General features: G+C 39.6%; 1 protein-coding gene across 1 annotated transcript in view; it reads right to left on the bottom strand.

The window, feature by feature from the left end:
• LOC128741747 (band 7 protein AGAP004871-like) overlaps nucleotides 1-17,722 on the bottom strand; it is a 49,082-nt gene that overhangs the window by 4,442 nt on the left and 26,918 nt on the right. Inside the window, exon 2 of the mRNA XM_053837750.1 lies at nucleotides 9,719-9,869. Coding sequence (XP_053693725.1) covers nucleotides 9,719-9,869 — 151 coding nt within the window. The remainder of the gene's footprint in view (nucleotides 1-9,718; nucleotides 9,870-17,722) is intronic.

Below are 17,722 nucleotides of genomic sequence, written 5' to 3'. Positions count from 1 at the left end.
TTTCATTTGTCAAATCAAATGTCTATCAAATATTCAGTAGAAGGCCAGCGACTTTGAATGCAATTGAAATGAATTTAAGTAACATTTCCTACAATTTAGCGCATATTATAATTAATCTACTCAACATCGACAAATCGAGCCTGACTGTCAATCGTCGTCATTTGAAATAGTCACTAACTTCAGCTGAAGCTTGCTGAAACGTTCTGTTCATCAAATGAAGCAAATCGCTTCATGTATAAAGCGAAGGTAAGAGAAAGTCAACTTCATTTATTTGTTTCGAGGATGCCGAGCCCTAGTCATACGGGAATATTTCCGGTTTTTGGGCATTCATGCCATTAAAGGATCTGCCAGGTAAGACTTTGAAATATTTTTCAACTAGGTATTTCGAGTAATACATTGATCAAACAAGCAGATAAAATTTCCAAGCTCTGCGAGTAGTGAGATTGATAATAGAGAAGAGAAGATATCTCTGAACGATGATGAAGAGGATGACGCTATGCAAGAGTTCTGCTCTGGGGATGCAGGAAAATTCGGGAAGAGACAATAGGAGACCGGGGCATTTAATATACTGGAAGCTACAATACCGGAAAATTTAAAAATAGTTTAAAGCGGGTTTCTCTACCACAAATCTGAAGAAATGAAAGGAAAATTCCTGATGCGCTTAGAGCCGTTTGTCAGACTTCGATGAAAGCAGAAGTTTTTTCAATCGTTGGAAGCGCTGGCAATAAAATCTAGCAAGGGAAATAAATCACTAAGCGTATTATATCTGCCTTAATTCTCCTTTGCTAAGGAACTGAAATTAAAGTTTGAAAATAGAGACATTTACTGAAAAACATCGACATTTCTATTGATTCCGAATAATCTGCCAATACCGGTATTTTACCGGTACTACCGGTATTTTCTACGCCAATACCGAAATACCGGTTTTCACCAAAAGCACCCAATACCGACAGCCCTAATTGTGTACCATCCATCGTAGATTTAATCAGTTTGATGAGCTTCCTAGGGAAGCTGTTCTCGTCCATGATTTTCCATAGCTCTTTCCGGTCGATGGTATCATATGCGGCTTTAAAGTCAACGAATAAATGATGCGTGGGAACTCTGTATTCACGGCCCTGTTGGAGGATTTGCCGCAGTGTAAATATTTGATCCGTAATAGACCGACCTTCGACGAAGCCGGCTTGATAAGTTCGCACAAGTCTATTCTCAATTGGTGATAGACGGCGGAAAATGATTTACGACAGCACTTTATAGGCGGCATTGGGAACCGTGATCGCTCGATAGTTCTCACAGTCCAACTTGTCGCCCTTTTTATAGATCGGGCAGATAACCCCATCTTTTCACTCCTCCGGTAGCTGTTCCGTATCCCAAATTCTAGCAATTAGTCGGCGCAGACAAACGGCCAGCTTTTCTGGTCCCATTTTAATAAGTTCCGCTCCGATGCCATCTTTTCCAGCTGACTTGTTGTTCTTTAGCTGCATGATGGCCTCCTTAACTTCGCCTATCGTTGGGGCTAGCACCTCTTCCCCGTTTGTTGCACCGTCGAAATCGCTTTCCCCGCCGCCATGGTTCTCCGCCTGGGCGCCATTCAGGTGTTCGTCGAAGTGCTGCTTCCACCTATCGGTCACCTCACGATCGTTCGTCAGAATACTGCCAGTCTTATCCACACATTTCCGCTCGCGACACAAAGCCTTTGCGGGATCCGTTCAGTTTCCGGTAGAACTTTCGCGTTTCCTGAGAACGATGCAGCTGCTCCAACTCTGCATATTCCTGCTCTTCCAGGTAACGCTTTTTCTCCCGAAAGATTTGGTTTCGCTGCATCTTCTTCTGTTTGTGTCTTTCCACGTTCTGACGTGTAGCACTGCGCGGAATGTTATATAATCATGGCGAATATTTTAATGCTATCCGCTTCATTTTATCACACTAAGCAATGGGGGGAGTTGTTTTCTACTTTACTGTGAGGAAAATTTGTATAATAAAGCACCCATGAACTCCTCAGAAACTTGCAATACTCAACAAAGGTCATCCGAGATTCACGATTTATGTACAACACAGTTTAATTTGTGACAATACGAAGTTCGTCGGGTCAGCAAGTTTAACACTAGATATACCAGCATTTTAAATATACCTATTTATACCAAAACCAGTCAAAATGACTGGTGGATAAGACACGGTTGGTGAACGACTGAATAATGTGCAACACAGACCCTATAGTGGTCCTTAGCCTCTTATCCAACAACTTTTTTCTCGACCTCCTCGTGGTAGGGTAACCAACCTGTTTTGGACCTCATCTGCAGCTGTACATAATTTGGACACTTTCATTTGATTTTGCTGTAAGTGTCCAAATTATGTACAGCTACAGATGGGGTCCAAAATAGGTTGATTACCCTGCCAGCCGGAATACGAGCAACCTTAGCAGAGGTGTGGTAACCAACCCTGGTGGAAATTAAAGTCGTATACCGATAGGCAAGGAGGCACTGTCTTGTCTCGGCACTATACGATAACAGCCCCATCATGAGACTCGGCAGCATAGCCCTAGTAAGGCAAGCTTTTTATATCTAAAATATTACGAAAAATCAAGAAAATTTAACTCGAAACATTTAACATGGGCAGGCGATGAAACAAGGATTTGGAATGGATGCTTTCTACCTGGAATTGTAAAACCAAATTTCGTGGATGGCGACAGAATGTTGCTCGTTCAGATAGAACCGCAAAAGTTTGGCATCGTGGCACTACAGGAGACCTGTCGCAAAGGCGGAAAGGGTGATGGGCAGAATGCAGGATCGGAAGAGGATATGTGTGTTGAGGATAACAGGCCGCTTCTTCAACTACACCATCATAAACGTGCACTGGCCACACGAAAGTAGACTGGACGATGAGAAAAAAGCGTTCTATGTCCAGCTGGAGGCAACATACGATAGCTGCTCGAGCGCTCGCCACGGGATATCATCGTCATTGGGGACATGAACGATCAGATCGACAGGGAAGCAATGTATAGTGATAACGGCCAGCGATGCATCAACTTTGCAGTTTCCCGAGGCCTGGGGATCAGAAACACATTCTTTCCCCACATAGACCTACGAAACCACCAGGAGATCACCTGACCAACTAACATTGAACCTAATCGACCATATTCTCATCGAAGGTCGGGTTTTCTCGAACATCATCAACGTACGCTCCCTACGGGGTACGGATATCGACTCAGATCATTACCTAGTAGAACCTAGAACGTATGAGAGCCTAAGGGCGTTTCGACCTCCGATCTCAAAGAGATCCGGCGAGAAATCAGTCAGCTGAAGAATAGAACCGCCGAAAAGGACCGACTCTCGACAAAACTACAAAAATGGCCAAGAACCATTAGGAAGGGCATTTCACTGAATAATTTCATGCTTCGGACTCACCTTTCTCCCGAAATGCGACATTTCTTCATAGAATCTTGCACCAGTCATTTTGACTGGTGATGGTATAAATGGCAAAAACAAAAATTATATTTGTTACTAATATATATAAAGTAACATTAAGTTCATAAAATGTATTCTCTACTTATAGCTACAAAAGTCATAACATCGTTTCTAAAATCAAATGTTAGATGTAGTAGAAATTTCAAATCGAAATTGCACGACCAGTCAAAATGACTGGTTTGGTATATCTAGTGTTAAGATAAAATAAGTCTTTTTCAGGCATAATAAACCGGTTCAGGAAATGACGTCTGGGCAAATGGTATGATGTTCTGCAAGTGTTTTTCCAAGGGGAGAACCATAAAACCATCAACACTTGTGATGTTTTTATTTTCGTTTTAAGCGACTCTTGGAACTCATTATAAAGAAATGTCGATAAATGTTACAAGTAGTAACCCTAAAAACGATGCGACCAAGCTAATTGTCGCGACAAACGGTATGAACAGCTCGGTGCGTCATCGTGTATCATCGGTATCGTCTAGATTCCGACCACGTTCAACGACCTGACAGCTGATTATGGTCGGTCGTCTGCAGTTAGGTAAGACTTGGACGATTCTTTGTGGTTGTAATTTGGGCTTTGCAAATGGCGATCATGATAGGACAATTTCTGCTCTTACAGAAACCAACTAATTCATTTCTCAAGTTTTTTATTGTCTGTATTAGAGAATCGCCCTGGAAATCCTGCAGTTTAAAGGGTGTCCCACATCAAATTGCACCACGGAAGATATGCTGTAGAAAATTACCTAATTGACTGATCGTTCAAACTTTCAGACAACAAAATATAACCCATTAGTAAGCTCATGGCATATTTATTTTATTTAACTTTAATACTCTAACCGTATGGTCGAACATTACGCTTAACTCCACTCAAAAAGTTTTGTGCAACCTGGCTGCAGCTTCATCTGTATGGAAACCCACTTTTTCTTCATATCTTCCTCAGATTTGACCTCCTTGGGATGTTTCCGTAAAGTCTGCTTAATAATAGCCTGGTATTTTTCGATGGGCCTTAGATCCGGTGCCTTGGGGGGGTTTATGTCCTTGGGTACGAAAGTGACCCCGTTGGCTTCGTACCACTCCAGGACATCTTTTGAACGGTGGCACGAAGCTAGATCCGGCCAGAAGATCATAGGGCCCTCAAGTTGCATCAACAGAGAAAGCAGGCGCTTCTGTAGATACTCCTTGAACTAAATCTGCCCGTTTACAGTCCCGGTAGTCACGAACGGTGCACTCCGTTTGCCACATGAGCAGATCATTTGCCAAATGCTTATGCCAAACCTGTGCTTGCGCAAAATAAATTCGCGACGTCGCTTTTCGGGTGACGCCATTTTTTCCAATTTTCGAAAAACTGACCGCGACCAGAAAAGAGTGTAAAGAATACACTCTAAACTACTTCTACTCAAATTTTCAAGAGAAAATACCCAATGGGTAATTTTCTACAGCATGTCTTCTGTGGTGCAATTTGCTGTGGAACACCCTTTAGGAGCGATGCTTAACATTTTTCCAACCACGCCGGGTAAACTGCGGACCTAAAAATATGAGGCGTGAAAGTTAATTATTTGGATGATATAGGGTATGCTTTGTCGACTGTGAAATTCACTATTTTATTTTTATCGGCTGTCAGTCTTATTAAATCAGAAGAGATTTCATACTTTCTCCGACGTTTAGATTATATTTTGTAGTCTTTGTCAAGGATTTCTACGATACATTGGGTGTTAGATTTGATACAAATTTTGTAAATTTTTAGTTTTATACGTACAATACAATATAAAATCTGTTCTGATTTAATAAGACTGATAAAAGACTGATTAGCCGATAAAAATAAAATAATGGATATATTTCGATTATAACGCCATTGCAAATCATTTTCAAAGTTTTTGTCACCCTCTCTTGGAAATTGGCTTGAAAAATCGGGGGGGTAGAAAAACAATTTGTAGGATATGAGTCAAATTTTTTTTATAAAATCAATTGTCTGTGGGTTCTACAGTCTGAAAAACGCGAAAAACGAGTTACAAGTTGAGTTAACGCTTCTAGCACCAAACAAAAATGGAAATTCGAACAATGGAATCGTAAAAAAAAATTTCTTTCGTTTTTGTCTATTTTTCGTAAATTTTTACATAGAAAATAATAACGTATATATTATAAGCAAGAATAGATTCGGTTTTCACGTTTCAACCTTAAATAAAAATGCTTAAGGGGACATGAACGACTGAAATTTTTGAAAAATTCATTATCTTTTCCGCTTATTTTGATACTAATTTTGTAATGATCGGACCACTAGAAGTGGGTGAAAAACGATCATACACATAAGCGTTCCAGTGCGTCGCTCGCTATGTCCGAAGGCACTTATTATTTAACTTTCATGCACCTCAGATTTTTCTCAACAGGATGTTAGTATTGGTCAAAACGATTAATTTAAAAAAGGTTTTAAAATATTTTATCTTGGTAATCGATAATCGACCATCTCCAATATCAACCAAATTTGGAATAATGACTCATTCCGACCCCACTTTCAATTTCTCAAAGTTTTGTACGGATTGATCAATCCTCCTTGCAGTGTCGCTTCTCTATTTTTCTAAGATTTTCGAGAGAACTCATTTTTCACTGCATGTCACTGCCAGGGGGATGGATCAATCCGTAAAAAAAACTTAGGAAAATTAAATGTAAGGTTGGAATAAACAATAAATATCTCCTAATTTTGATTTTGATCAGTCAACTTTAAAAATTTTGAAGATTGAATCAAAAACCATAGTTAATGAGAATCCTCATAATCATAACTTGCCCTTGAACCAGTTGTATTCAAGCTTTTGAAAATCGGCTACTTTGGTTGAGTGATCGAAATTAGGATCTGATCGGAATTACCTGCGTTCACGGTACCAGAAAAGATGAGAACTTGTACTTGAATGAGTGAATTTGAAGTATTTTATCCTAATGAAGGGTGTCCACGATAAAATGGCAACAAACATTTTATTCATAAAATTCGATTCGATTGCCATCAAATTTTCAGGGTATTAAATGAATCAATTAAACTTTTGGAGACACTCTTTCAAATATACTACACCTTACCATTCATGGTATCTGTTGCCACGAAAGGTGTATTCCGCTTTTAACATAAACAAATTGCTTGCCAAATCAAAAATTTCTTGGAAAATTTCGATATCTTCGGCTTTCGGAGGTTCTCTGAGACATCAAACCGAACCTTGGTAGTGAAATATTAGTTTCCCGGAATGTAGTTGAAGTCCGCTTCTATGTAGGTCGCGTCGTCTATAACGCAGCACTGTGGTTTCGTCAGCTGTTGATTGTATAACTTCCGGGTACGGCTTTTCGTGGCCGTACTCTATTGGGGCCTTCTGAACCTTGAACGTAGGTACGTAATCCAGCTCGAGTTTTGGCCTTCTGAATGAAACTTTGGTTCCGGTTTAGTTTTTTTTGCCACATCTGGAACGGAGGTGTTTGGTTTCCCGTCGAAAGCTCCAATTACATGAGTGTGATCTTTAACAGTATACAGATGACATTTCTCTTCGCATCTTGGCTTACGATCGACAGTCGGACGTTCTTTGAACCGTTTTATGACACGAGAAAGCGTAGAATTCGGGATTCCCAACTTTTTACCGATGGCAATGGCACGATGTGATAAATTCTCCTTTACGTTGTACCTGTGCAAAATTTTTTCTCGAGTGAGCTGTTCTTTCGAAACCATTTTTCAGATCTTTCCACATCTGATGACAAAACTCACACAGTCTAAATAATGCACTTTGAACTATCTCCATGCCAAATTTCAATTATTTCATCCAACGGTTCAAAAGTTAGAGTAATTTGAGTGTGTTGCAATTTTACCGTGGACTCCCTTACGGATACGTTAAGCTGGTCGGTCGTGTAATAAAAAAACTTCGGTCTGAGCGAATAAAAGTGAAATATTTTAATACGTTCATTGTGTAATTAAATATATGGTTCGGTACAACCATGAATTATTTCAATGGTTCGGTACGATCATTGTTAAATGAACTAATTGCTTCGGTATGACCATAGATGAATTAAATGATTTGGTTCGATCATTGTTGAATGAAGTACAGTAATGTTCCGAATTGGTCAGCCCCATGTTGAATTTTGAGTTTCCCGAATTTAAATTTTGGTTAATCCCCCTAAAAGTGCAACAAAAATTTTTTTTTCAGTTTTAATATAACACATTGATGTGTTCTGCAAAGTTTTAAAGCATATTATTACAAGAAATTTTGTTGAAGACAGTAACCTCTTCAGCAAAGATAGAACAATCATATATCTTATATATGAAAAATCGTTAAAATCTGTTTTTTATTTCAGCTGTTTTTGTAGTTAATGTACGACAGTTTCATGTTTTATAAAGTTGTTCAAATAGTGAAAATACACAACGTTGCTAAACATAGTATACCTCTATCTTCGCTTGTTTAGGAATTGTAGAACTTTTAATAGAAGAAACCCAAATTTTTACACCGAATTACGCGCAAAAAACGCATCATTTCGTTCAAAAACCCTCCCCAAGGAATGAAAATAGTTTCATGCAGACTGAAAAGTTTTATAAATCATGTTTAAAAGCACAAAAGTTAAACACAATTTATAGGTTAATAAAATCGGGGGTAGACAATATCGTGGATAGACAAAATCGGGAGCTGACAATATCGGAACATTACTGTATATCGGTCGGTACGACCATTGATTGCTAAAACGGCACAATACGATCATTTATAAGTGAATTTATTCGGTGCAATTGAATGAAGCGTATTGTTCGGTACGACCATAGTTAAATGAAAATGTTTGGATCGGTAAAACCATAGACGAATGAAATAGCTTGATTCGATTTGATTGATAAATAAAATTTGTTTGTACGTAAAGTTTTGTACGATCATTGTCGAAAAGATGGCTTTATTCAGTGTTTATCAAGTACTAGATTATGTACATAAGCAGTTATACAGGTTTAAGGTATTGATTTATCTGCATTTTTAGTAGATAAAATGGTTGATCCGTTTTCAACCGATTTTTTAATACTGCATTGGACGCTGAAAAACTGCAATTGCCATCTATAGTGAATATCGTAGAACTATTTTTTTCCTTTTCTGGTATTACCGCATTCAGGATGCCACGGCAAATATGTACAGAAGTAGAGTAACATGTTAAGTGCAAATGGCCCAGAATTAGACGATCTTTTGCTAGGAAATTTAGTAGCAAAATCCTCAAGTAAAGAATACCGACTATAGTGCATCTCGGCGGGCGATGAACCTCTGAACTTTGAATGAAATTAGTTGATGATGAGTTGGAATCAACAGCTTCTGTTCCATATATACATACACTTTGCCTTCTAATGGGCTCACTATTTAATCCTGATTTAAACATTTTAATCAAATTTTAATCTACACAGCGTAGTTGTTTGGCGGCTTATACACTGAATTTCGTTCCGTTGTAATAATTTATGTACGCTAAGTAAATGTGTAATGTAGTGACTGTGTCAGTATGGTTCTCAAACTATATTTTAGGTGAAAAAACACGCCATAAATTTCTATTACCTTCTAGTTTTCCAGGTATCACAAGCAGCAAGAATAACAAAGAAAAGCCATATAAAGTTATTTTTATTTATAATTGTTTTAATTGTTTATAGTAAGAGGATGGTCAAACGTTCACTTTGAAATTTATTGCACATGTTTATCTGAACAATGCATAAAGATGCCGATATTTCTTTTCCTATTTTTTAGTCTTTAGTCTTAAGTCTTTATAGAAGAATGTAAACGTTTTTTAAGGAAGTTCTAGAAAGCTTATTAAGGTTCGTCACTTTATGCTATTAGCTATTACATTCAGCCTAAAGCTGGTTCGTCTCCTCCATACATAGCACTGCGAACTGTGAGTGTCAACAATACTACATGATACAATTCGAAAACAAAATGATCAGATATAAAAAAACTCAAAGAAGGGAGGGTCATTGAAGTAACGCTTATGAAGTTGTATACCGTTCCTTTGTATCCAAGCTGGGAAATCCGCGGATCGAACCAAGCTATAAACGAAGCCTATTAAAGCCGGATTCGAACCCACATCTCCTCCCAGGCCCTGTGGGTCGGAGGTGGTAGTGAACCTTAAACCACAGTGGACTGGACAAATGGAAGAATCCACAACCCCCTTATTAAGCGTGCGACGTATTTCAAACTTCATAAATTGTGCCTCTTTCTCCTTGTGCTTACTTCCTTTTATCAAATTCACTTAAAAAAAACATCTACAATTCCAAAGCATTTTAAAATTACCTCAAACGACCCAGCCGGAAGATGACCGCTCGTTCGTACTCCTGGACCACCTTGAAGCAGAGGAAGATAGAGATGGGCAGCGTCAGGAACATCAGAATGGTCGAACAGACCGTCGCCATCACCTCCACGCATCCTATCGATTCGGCTTCGGCTGCAAAGAAAGCACAGAACCGGTGGAAAACCGGAAAGAGACAGTTGTTTATTTTTGCACGATTAGCTGAATTAAGTTTAAAATAAGTTCGCAACTCGACAGCAAACTGGATTGGCACTGTTCCAAGGATAAATTTACTGCGGAGAGAATCCGCTTGGACCTCTATAAATTGTTAGTTGTTCTTGAAATGGATTCGAGGCGCATTTATTTGTGACTAATTTCTCAATGCATAGAAAGCCATAAAACGTATTTTGTAAATTAAATCAGCCGCAAACGTGTTTCACTAGGGACTAGTAACGTGAAACGGATGCAAGTAGTTTGAGAGCAGAATTTTAATCAGATGACCGTTCATGAGCAACTGTTCAGTAGTTAGGGATAGGATTGCGTCAATCAGATGCAGGCACTCATGTGAACGGAACCAACCAGCAGCCGTCGTTTGGCACTCTTCGTGAATATTCCGGCACTTTTTCTCGAACCGTAAGGCATCCACGAAACTAATTGAAACAGTAAAACCACTAAAACTTTTCTCGTTCGTACAAGTTTACCGAATCGAATTAGGGGCAATATAAGGGAAGGGAATAAAACATAGATCGCTACTCAACTTTCAGAAAATCACCGCCAGATGTTTTCAGCACCACCTTCATGTGGGAAAATTGGTCCGCCCGTCCGGCAACTGCCTGCCGCAGAGTTCTAACCTCAACACAAATTAGCACCACGTTTGATTATTTTCCAAATAAATTAAGGAACTGCACTGCACTGAATCTGAAACCTGCTGCTAACAAGTTGCTTCTCTGTTTCGAACACAGTTCAAAGAATCGGCCGGACAACACGTTTTTTTCCCGCGAACCCTCTTCAAACGATTCACTTAAATTAATATTATTTTTCCATTTTTTACTACCTCGGTGCGATGTTTTGCCTTCACACTTTCGATGGTAGCCTACTTAGACTGCGAGCGGTGTTTACTGTCCGGTCCGGTGTGTCTGGCTCTGGCCAGCAGCTTCTGTCTCATTTTCTCACAGGTTCTCACGCAAGTGGAGCGCTCACAGTCGGTGGTCAGCCGGTTTATAAAAGCCAAATATTGTTTATACACAGCACAAAGCTTCACTATCCATCCGCCCACATTTTTCCTAAAACGTAACGTACGTGAAGGCCAACAATTAGTTCACCTATCCTTACGCCACCCCCTCAGTTATCGTATACGTAACGTAAGCGGTTAGTTTATTTTCGCATGTTTTGTACTGATTTTCCAATTCTACACGAGCCGAATTGCGGTTCCCTCTGTTTAAGATATTTGCAGCTAACGCGATGGTCACTAAACTAAACCAAACTAAATTAAACCGTATCGCTGTACGTTGATCATAACCTCCTCGGTCAGTTCGGCTCGCTGCTGACGTGCGAACCGAACCGAGTGTGAAGGCATTCCACAGCCCGTGGGTGAAGAGGTCCAGCAGCAACGGGTCACTTTTCTTTCCACTTTCCCGGTGGTACCGCAGGCGGCGAGGGTAAATTTTCATAACCATCATTTTGGCGCGATTAGTTGGACACACGGACGGACCTGTTCGGTCGAATATGTCTGTATGCATAAATAATTGGAGGCCACAATGTGCCGGCTGCCCCTGGCGTTGCCAAACCGACCGGCCCGATCGGCCGATGACGTGACAGGAGAAGGGTTTTCTTTGTGAAACTAAATATACGGAACATATTGGACCGAAACATACTGGGACCGCATGCAGTATGTAGGCCGTGTGGCACGATGTGACGAGATGAGTATCGGTGCATAGATTCTCTGCGGTTATTATAATATAATAGAGCTCCTGCCGGCTGTCACAGGTTGAACACGGCGGAACGAGAACAATTTGGGATATTGCGGTCGGAACGTAAGCTAAATTGTATATTTTCTGCACGGCAGTTAGTTGATACTATTAATTGCTATCTAGACGATTTTCATTTCGATGCTGCTACTTTTATGAGCATGGATATTCCGAAAATAGCTGGCAGTTAAACTAATTAACAATCGAAACCACTTGGGACATTCGACTAAATGACATGCCATCATTTTGCAGGTCATTCCCGTATACGGGTATATGCATGAGCCATGTAACGTAAATGCGTGCAAAAATAAAGTTAAAACATTGCTCTATCCCAGGATAAACATTCTGGTTTAAATATTTAAAACTAAATTGACAAAATGCCTTCCATTAAACGAATTCAGATAATTCAATGCAAAATCAACGATGTTTGATTATTATGGAGAATGCTTACGATATGCGTATCTTAGCTGAAGTTTGACTGGCTAATCGTTTCACTTCAATGGCAGCTGTTTTACCGTCCATACAAACAGAATGAAATATTCATATGCGCGAAAGGGGAGTCATTGGTCGTTCTTAGCACAGTATTCCAAAATGAACATTGATGTGAAAACTGGCTTCTTCCTGAAACTATATTGAAAAGACTTGCGATGTCCAAGAAACTTTGCTAAAATGAAATGCCATTCTTTAGATGAAATTAGCAGTCCTCATTTGTTTTCAGAGTTTGTTCATAACAGAATCTCTTAATCGTTCGTCTTTCTAGGTTACGCTTAGTTCTAAAGTCTAACTTAGAATGCCTCTTTAGCTTTTAATAATACCGTGACGGCTCCTAATTCAGCGAAATGATTCAAAGTGATACTGAAAGTATTTTATGTGTCAGAAAACATCGTCGTTAGCAACAACGAGAAGATTGTCCAACAAGAAAATAAGCAAAATTTAGGATCGAAATCCATTGCAATGATCAAATTACCAAACATAGTTGGAAAGAATAATTAGTTTTAGTCAAGTTTTAGACAAAAAGAGCGATTACATGTGATGCTTGCGTTTCGAAAAATGCGATACTGTATTGCGCAGATTTGGGCACTGATTTTGTTTTCATGTTCCAAATTATACACTGTAATGTATCCTGGTAAGAAAACGTGAGAGAATACGCAACCTCACCCAAATGGTTGAGGCATAGAGGTATGAGGGTTCAAGTAGAACCTTTAACTTGCATCGATTAGAATCCTGAGCCAATCAAAGCGATAGCAATATTCCTGTAACACCTGAACAGCACAAGAACGCCGGATCATGGATTTAATTATGGTAATAGCTAATGCCCGGATTTTTGGTGTGCTTTCAGCGTTAAAAGTCATAAACAACATGACATGAGCATTTATTGTTACTTTTTAGGTGCGCAAAATTAAGAACAAACTTGGGCACACGGGTAGAAATTTGATCACCAAAACGAGCAAAATGACTCATGATTCCCGGTTTCTAGCTCATGATTTATGAAAATACACCATGAATAAAAATCATGATATCACGAGCTTCTTGTAGTACAACACAACGCAAAATCATGAACTATTATTCATGATTTTGTGATGTCTGATGTGGCAGTTCAGTCATGATTTGACATGAACTCACATTTCATGATTTTATGATTTCATTCATGGCATCGGAATCAAATTTCTTTCCGTGCAGAATTGGGATCATGCGCCAGAAAGTGTGTAAAATTAGGCACCGTGGATAAGCTTACAAAACTAAAAATAAACTCAATTGTTGGTCGACTTTTAATATCCATATTTTTTACCAGATATAGACCGTAGCTCTACACGTTGCAGCTATCAACGTTGTTAACCTTTACGTCCCCGACATCAAAAATGAAGGTACTTTCAGTTACACTGTTGGCTTTATCTCCACTGATTTTCAATCGATTTTTATGCAACAAGCACAGAACAGAAGTGGAAGTCCGAACGATTCGGCGATCAAAAGTTTTTATTTTACTTTGGGAAGGTTTTCGCGTAGAAGCAAATAACAGCAATATAAGCAGAACGCTCGCTGCCAATCGTATAGCAGCTTTCACATGCTTTCGTGTGCATTCGTATGCGTTCGTGTATTTTCGTGGAAAAAAGTGACTCGCTACCGCTAGGCTCGCTAGCCTGGAAAAATATGCTGGTAAATTATGGTTCCATTTTCCCGGAGATATTCCAGATCGCGAAGGGATTTTTTTGACGTCATAAGTAAGGCTTATACAAATTTAAAAAAAAGTTTGTCGCCCCTTCCTTCAAAAATTTTCGAAATTTGAAGGGGCAAAAAAATAAAGTGTAATATTATTATGTTGCATTCTTTATCACTAAAGAATTTTTTACAGTTCAACGCGTTTACATCTCTAAATTACAAAATAGATGCAAATTTAAAGTAATTAGCAGGTTAGTCTCGATCAACTTTCCTTCACCAACTCCTGCTACAGGTCACAGCCGACTATTGTGCTTAACCACATGCTTAACAGCTTGACCCTTCTTTATCGACAGATTTCGGAGCACAGCAAATGCGTTCCAAGTAAAAAAGTTATAGGGAACTAAATTGCCATTTTTACAAGATGATTAGTTTTATTGATACTGACTTTTTCGCGGTCAAACGTAAACTCTATTTTTTTTTTCACCTGATGGAATGCTTGGACTGGTAGGACAAAACTAGATCTGAGACTAATTAGTACATGGGTGTGGTGTAGTTTAAATGCGTAAAGCACTCGAGTACTAATCGGGAAATAGTGGGTTGGAGTCCCACTGCCACGAACTAAACCCAATATATATTTTAGCCGCAGATCGAAAACTTGCCCAGTATTCAGTCTAACATTTTTCGCACCAAACGCTTCTCTGCTTTAATCAAAATAAAGATGATTAGATTCCGATACTATTTCGTAGATACCGAGTTCTGAACTAGTAAGTGACACAGATGTGTATTATTCTAAAATGCAAAGTAACTAACCGAGTGACACGCAATTTCTAAGCAAAATTCAAATGAAAGTCAAGTTACACGCCTGCGGCTTTTTAAGGTGATGCTGTGGCACCCCATTGTTATCAAGCTGATTCATCTCTACCACAATGCTTACTTTAAGTGCTTGAATCGAAAAATTTTGAAGGTTGGTTCGGTTTGAATATGTATTAATATGGAAAAATAAACACTGGTTTCTTCTCCTTTGTTTAGTTATTGAAAGTTTGATGTTATTATTTTGTTTTTCTTGCCCCCCTCTTGAACCATATTTCGAGCCCAGGAGATAAACTTTTTTCCAAATTTATATAAGCCTAACAGATGGAATAAAATTAGAAATCTGCATAATTGACTGCGCAAAAGGCTTCGTGCACAAGTTACGTAACGCTCAAAGGGGAGGGGGGAGGACAAGCTAGCGTTACTTTTTGTTACGTAGGGGGGAGGGGAGTCTTGAGAAGAGTTACGTAACAAATTTATCAAATTGAAAAAATATGGAAAATACCGGAGTTACTGAATAAATCTGAGCAGCTGAAACCCGTTTGGCCCAACATGCAACATGGGGTGATGCCTAATTGCTGTTTCAGCTGTGTAACTCTATTTTACCCTTGATTTCCACTTGATCAAATCCATTTTGATCAAAAATTTTGTTCTGAACTCAGACTTGGTTGTGTTAAATCATACAGTTTGATCAGAATTCAGAATTGACATTCTGATCATAGTAGTTTTGATAGGAATGCAGAATCGATGCGTTTCTTGAGTTTGCAAAACTAAAAAAAATTAAACGGATTGTGCGATTTTCATGCAATGATAGGGGGGAGGTTTAGCTAACGTTACGTAAATTAAAGGGGGGGCTATGCCAAGCGTTACTTATTCTTACATAGAGGAGTTATTTGTAGTCACTAATAATGACTTTTACACTATCCTGTAAAGCGCTGACTTACGCCTCACACTCCGGAACATCCGTTGTCGGTTCTACCGGAACTCAAAAGTGGTCATTTAGTATACTCTTCGAAAATATGGCAAGTGAGGTATCAAATGGACTGGAACACGAGCTCTTTAGTGTATATTTGGATGTATTTTGAGTCGATCTGCACATTCCGGAACATCCGGCATCGGTTCTACCGGGCCTCAAAAGTGGCCATTTGGAATTCTCTTCAAAAACATGACAAATTGAAAAGTGTCTTTTATCGAAAGAAATAGCATTAGGCGCGTTTCTCGATATCGAAGGGGCCTTTGATAATGCTTCCTATTTATCAATGGCAAATGCCATGAAGAAAAGACAATTTGATGACTGTATAGTCGAATGAATCCACAGTATGCTCACACGTTGGCAAATCACCTCGGAGCTGGGAGGGATGTCAACAACGGTGACTGCAACCAAAGGTTGTCCACAAGGAGGGGTTTTTTCACCCCTGCTCTGGTCATTGGTGGCTGATGATCTTCTGAGAAGCTTAGAGGCAAAAGGTTTCGAAATTGTGGGTTTTGCTGATGGTTCGTGAAAAATTCGACGACGTGATATCGGATGGAATGCAGAGGGCCTTAAGCTTTACACTGTCTTAGTGTAGAAAAGAAGGTATGAGCATCAATCCCTCAAAAACAACAATTGTTCCTTTCACTATGGAAAAGAATCGGAAGTTACAGCCTCTACATCTTGGGGAGGATGAAATTAAATTTAGCGTCTTAGTTAAATATCTGGGAGTAATCCTAGATGCAAAAATATTTTGGAACGCACACTTAGATTCGATAATTAGCAAGGCAAACACTGTCCTATGGATATGTGCTAGAATGGTGGGAAAAACATGGGGTCTCAAACCAAAAATGGTAATGTGGATCTAGACCGCCATTGTGAGACCTTGGACAGTTTATGCCTCATTGGTATGGTGGCCAAAAACTAAAGAAGCCACAGCTATTAAAAAGTTGAACAAAATTCAACGATTAGCATACATGGCCATAACTGGAGCAATAAAAAGCACACCTTCAAAGGCTCTTGAGGCTATCCTCTGAATCAACATGTTCAGTTAGAGGCTAAGAAAAGCGCCCTAACACTTAAACGATTGAAGACAATACTCGAAGGGGATAAAACCGGTCATTTGAGTATTCTGAATCTTCTACCTGCTGGTCCAGCTGCAGAAATGAACAGCGATTGGATGGAAACTAGAGCCAACTATGACATCCCATACACGGTAAACGAATTCTCGCGTTCGGTATGGGATGGAGGGGGACCTAGTGTCCGCAGTGGTTCAATCAAGTTCTATACCGACGGATCAAAAATGGGAGTAAGAACGGGTGCTGGAGTGTACGACCCCAGAACAAGAATATCTGTAGTGATGGGAGACTGGGTAACAGTCTTCCAGTCCGAGATAACAGTTACAATAGAATGTCTACACGTCTGTCTTAAAGGAAATAGAGACATGCTAATATCTGCATTTTCTCTGACAGCCAAGCGGCACTAAAAGCCCTTAAAGCTTTTAAGTGTTCCTCAAAAATTGTCTAGGATTGCATTTGCCTCTTACGGCAACTAAGCCAGGCGAACTCAGTAAATTTGTGTTGGGTTCCTGGTCATTGCGGTATAGAGGAAATGAACTAGCAGACGAGCTAGTCAGATGTGGCTCTAACTCTCGACAGACGGGTCCAGATCCATTCTGCGGAATCTCTGACTGTGTGCTGAAGGGTGAGCTGAAACAATGGGAGAGCCGAACAGTCATGGCCAATTGGATGGCCGTACAATCGCTCAAACAATCAAAAAAATTCATAACACCGAGTATTAAGGTTACTCAAAAGTTGCTGAGTCTCAATAAGAGAGATTTTAGCACGCTTGCTGGTCTTGTGACAGGACATTGCCCGAGTATCATCTTCGGAATCTTGGTTTTGTACAAGATGATATTTGTCGCCTGTGTAATGCCGAGAGCGAAACCGCGGAACGCTTGCTCTGCAATTATGGGGCACTAATAGGATGCAGACTGCAGTATCTCAAAAAGGACCTACTAGAACCTAGAGAGACCTGGTTTGCGTCGCCGATCAGGGTAACAAGGTTCATAAACTAAGTTATTCCTGATTGGCACTTTCCTGCAA

This window comes from Sabethes cyaneus, chromosome 3, assembly GCF_943734655.1.
Source record: "Sabethes cyaneus chromosome 3, idSabCyanKW18_F2, whole genome shotgun sequence".
Taxonomy (NCBI): Eukaryota; Metazoa; Arthropoda; class Insecta; order Diptera; family Culicidae; genus Sabethes; species Sabethes cyaneus.
The sequence above is the reverse complement of the archived record's forward strand: the minus strand, read 5'-3'. Positions and strand labels throughout refer to the sequence as shown.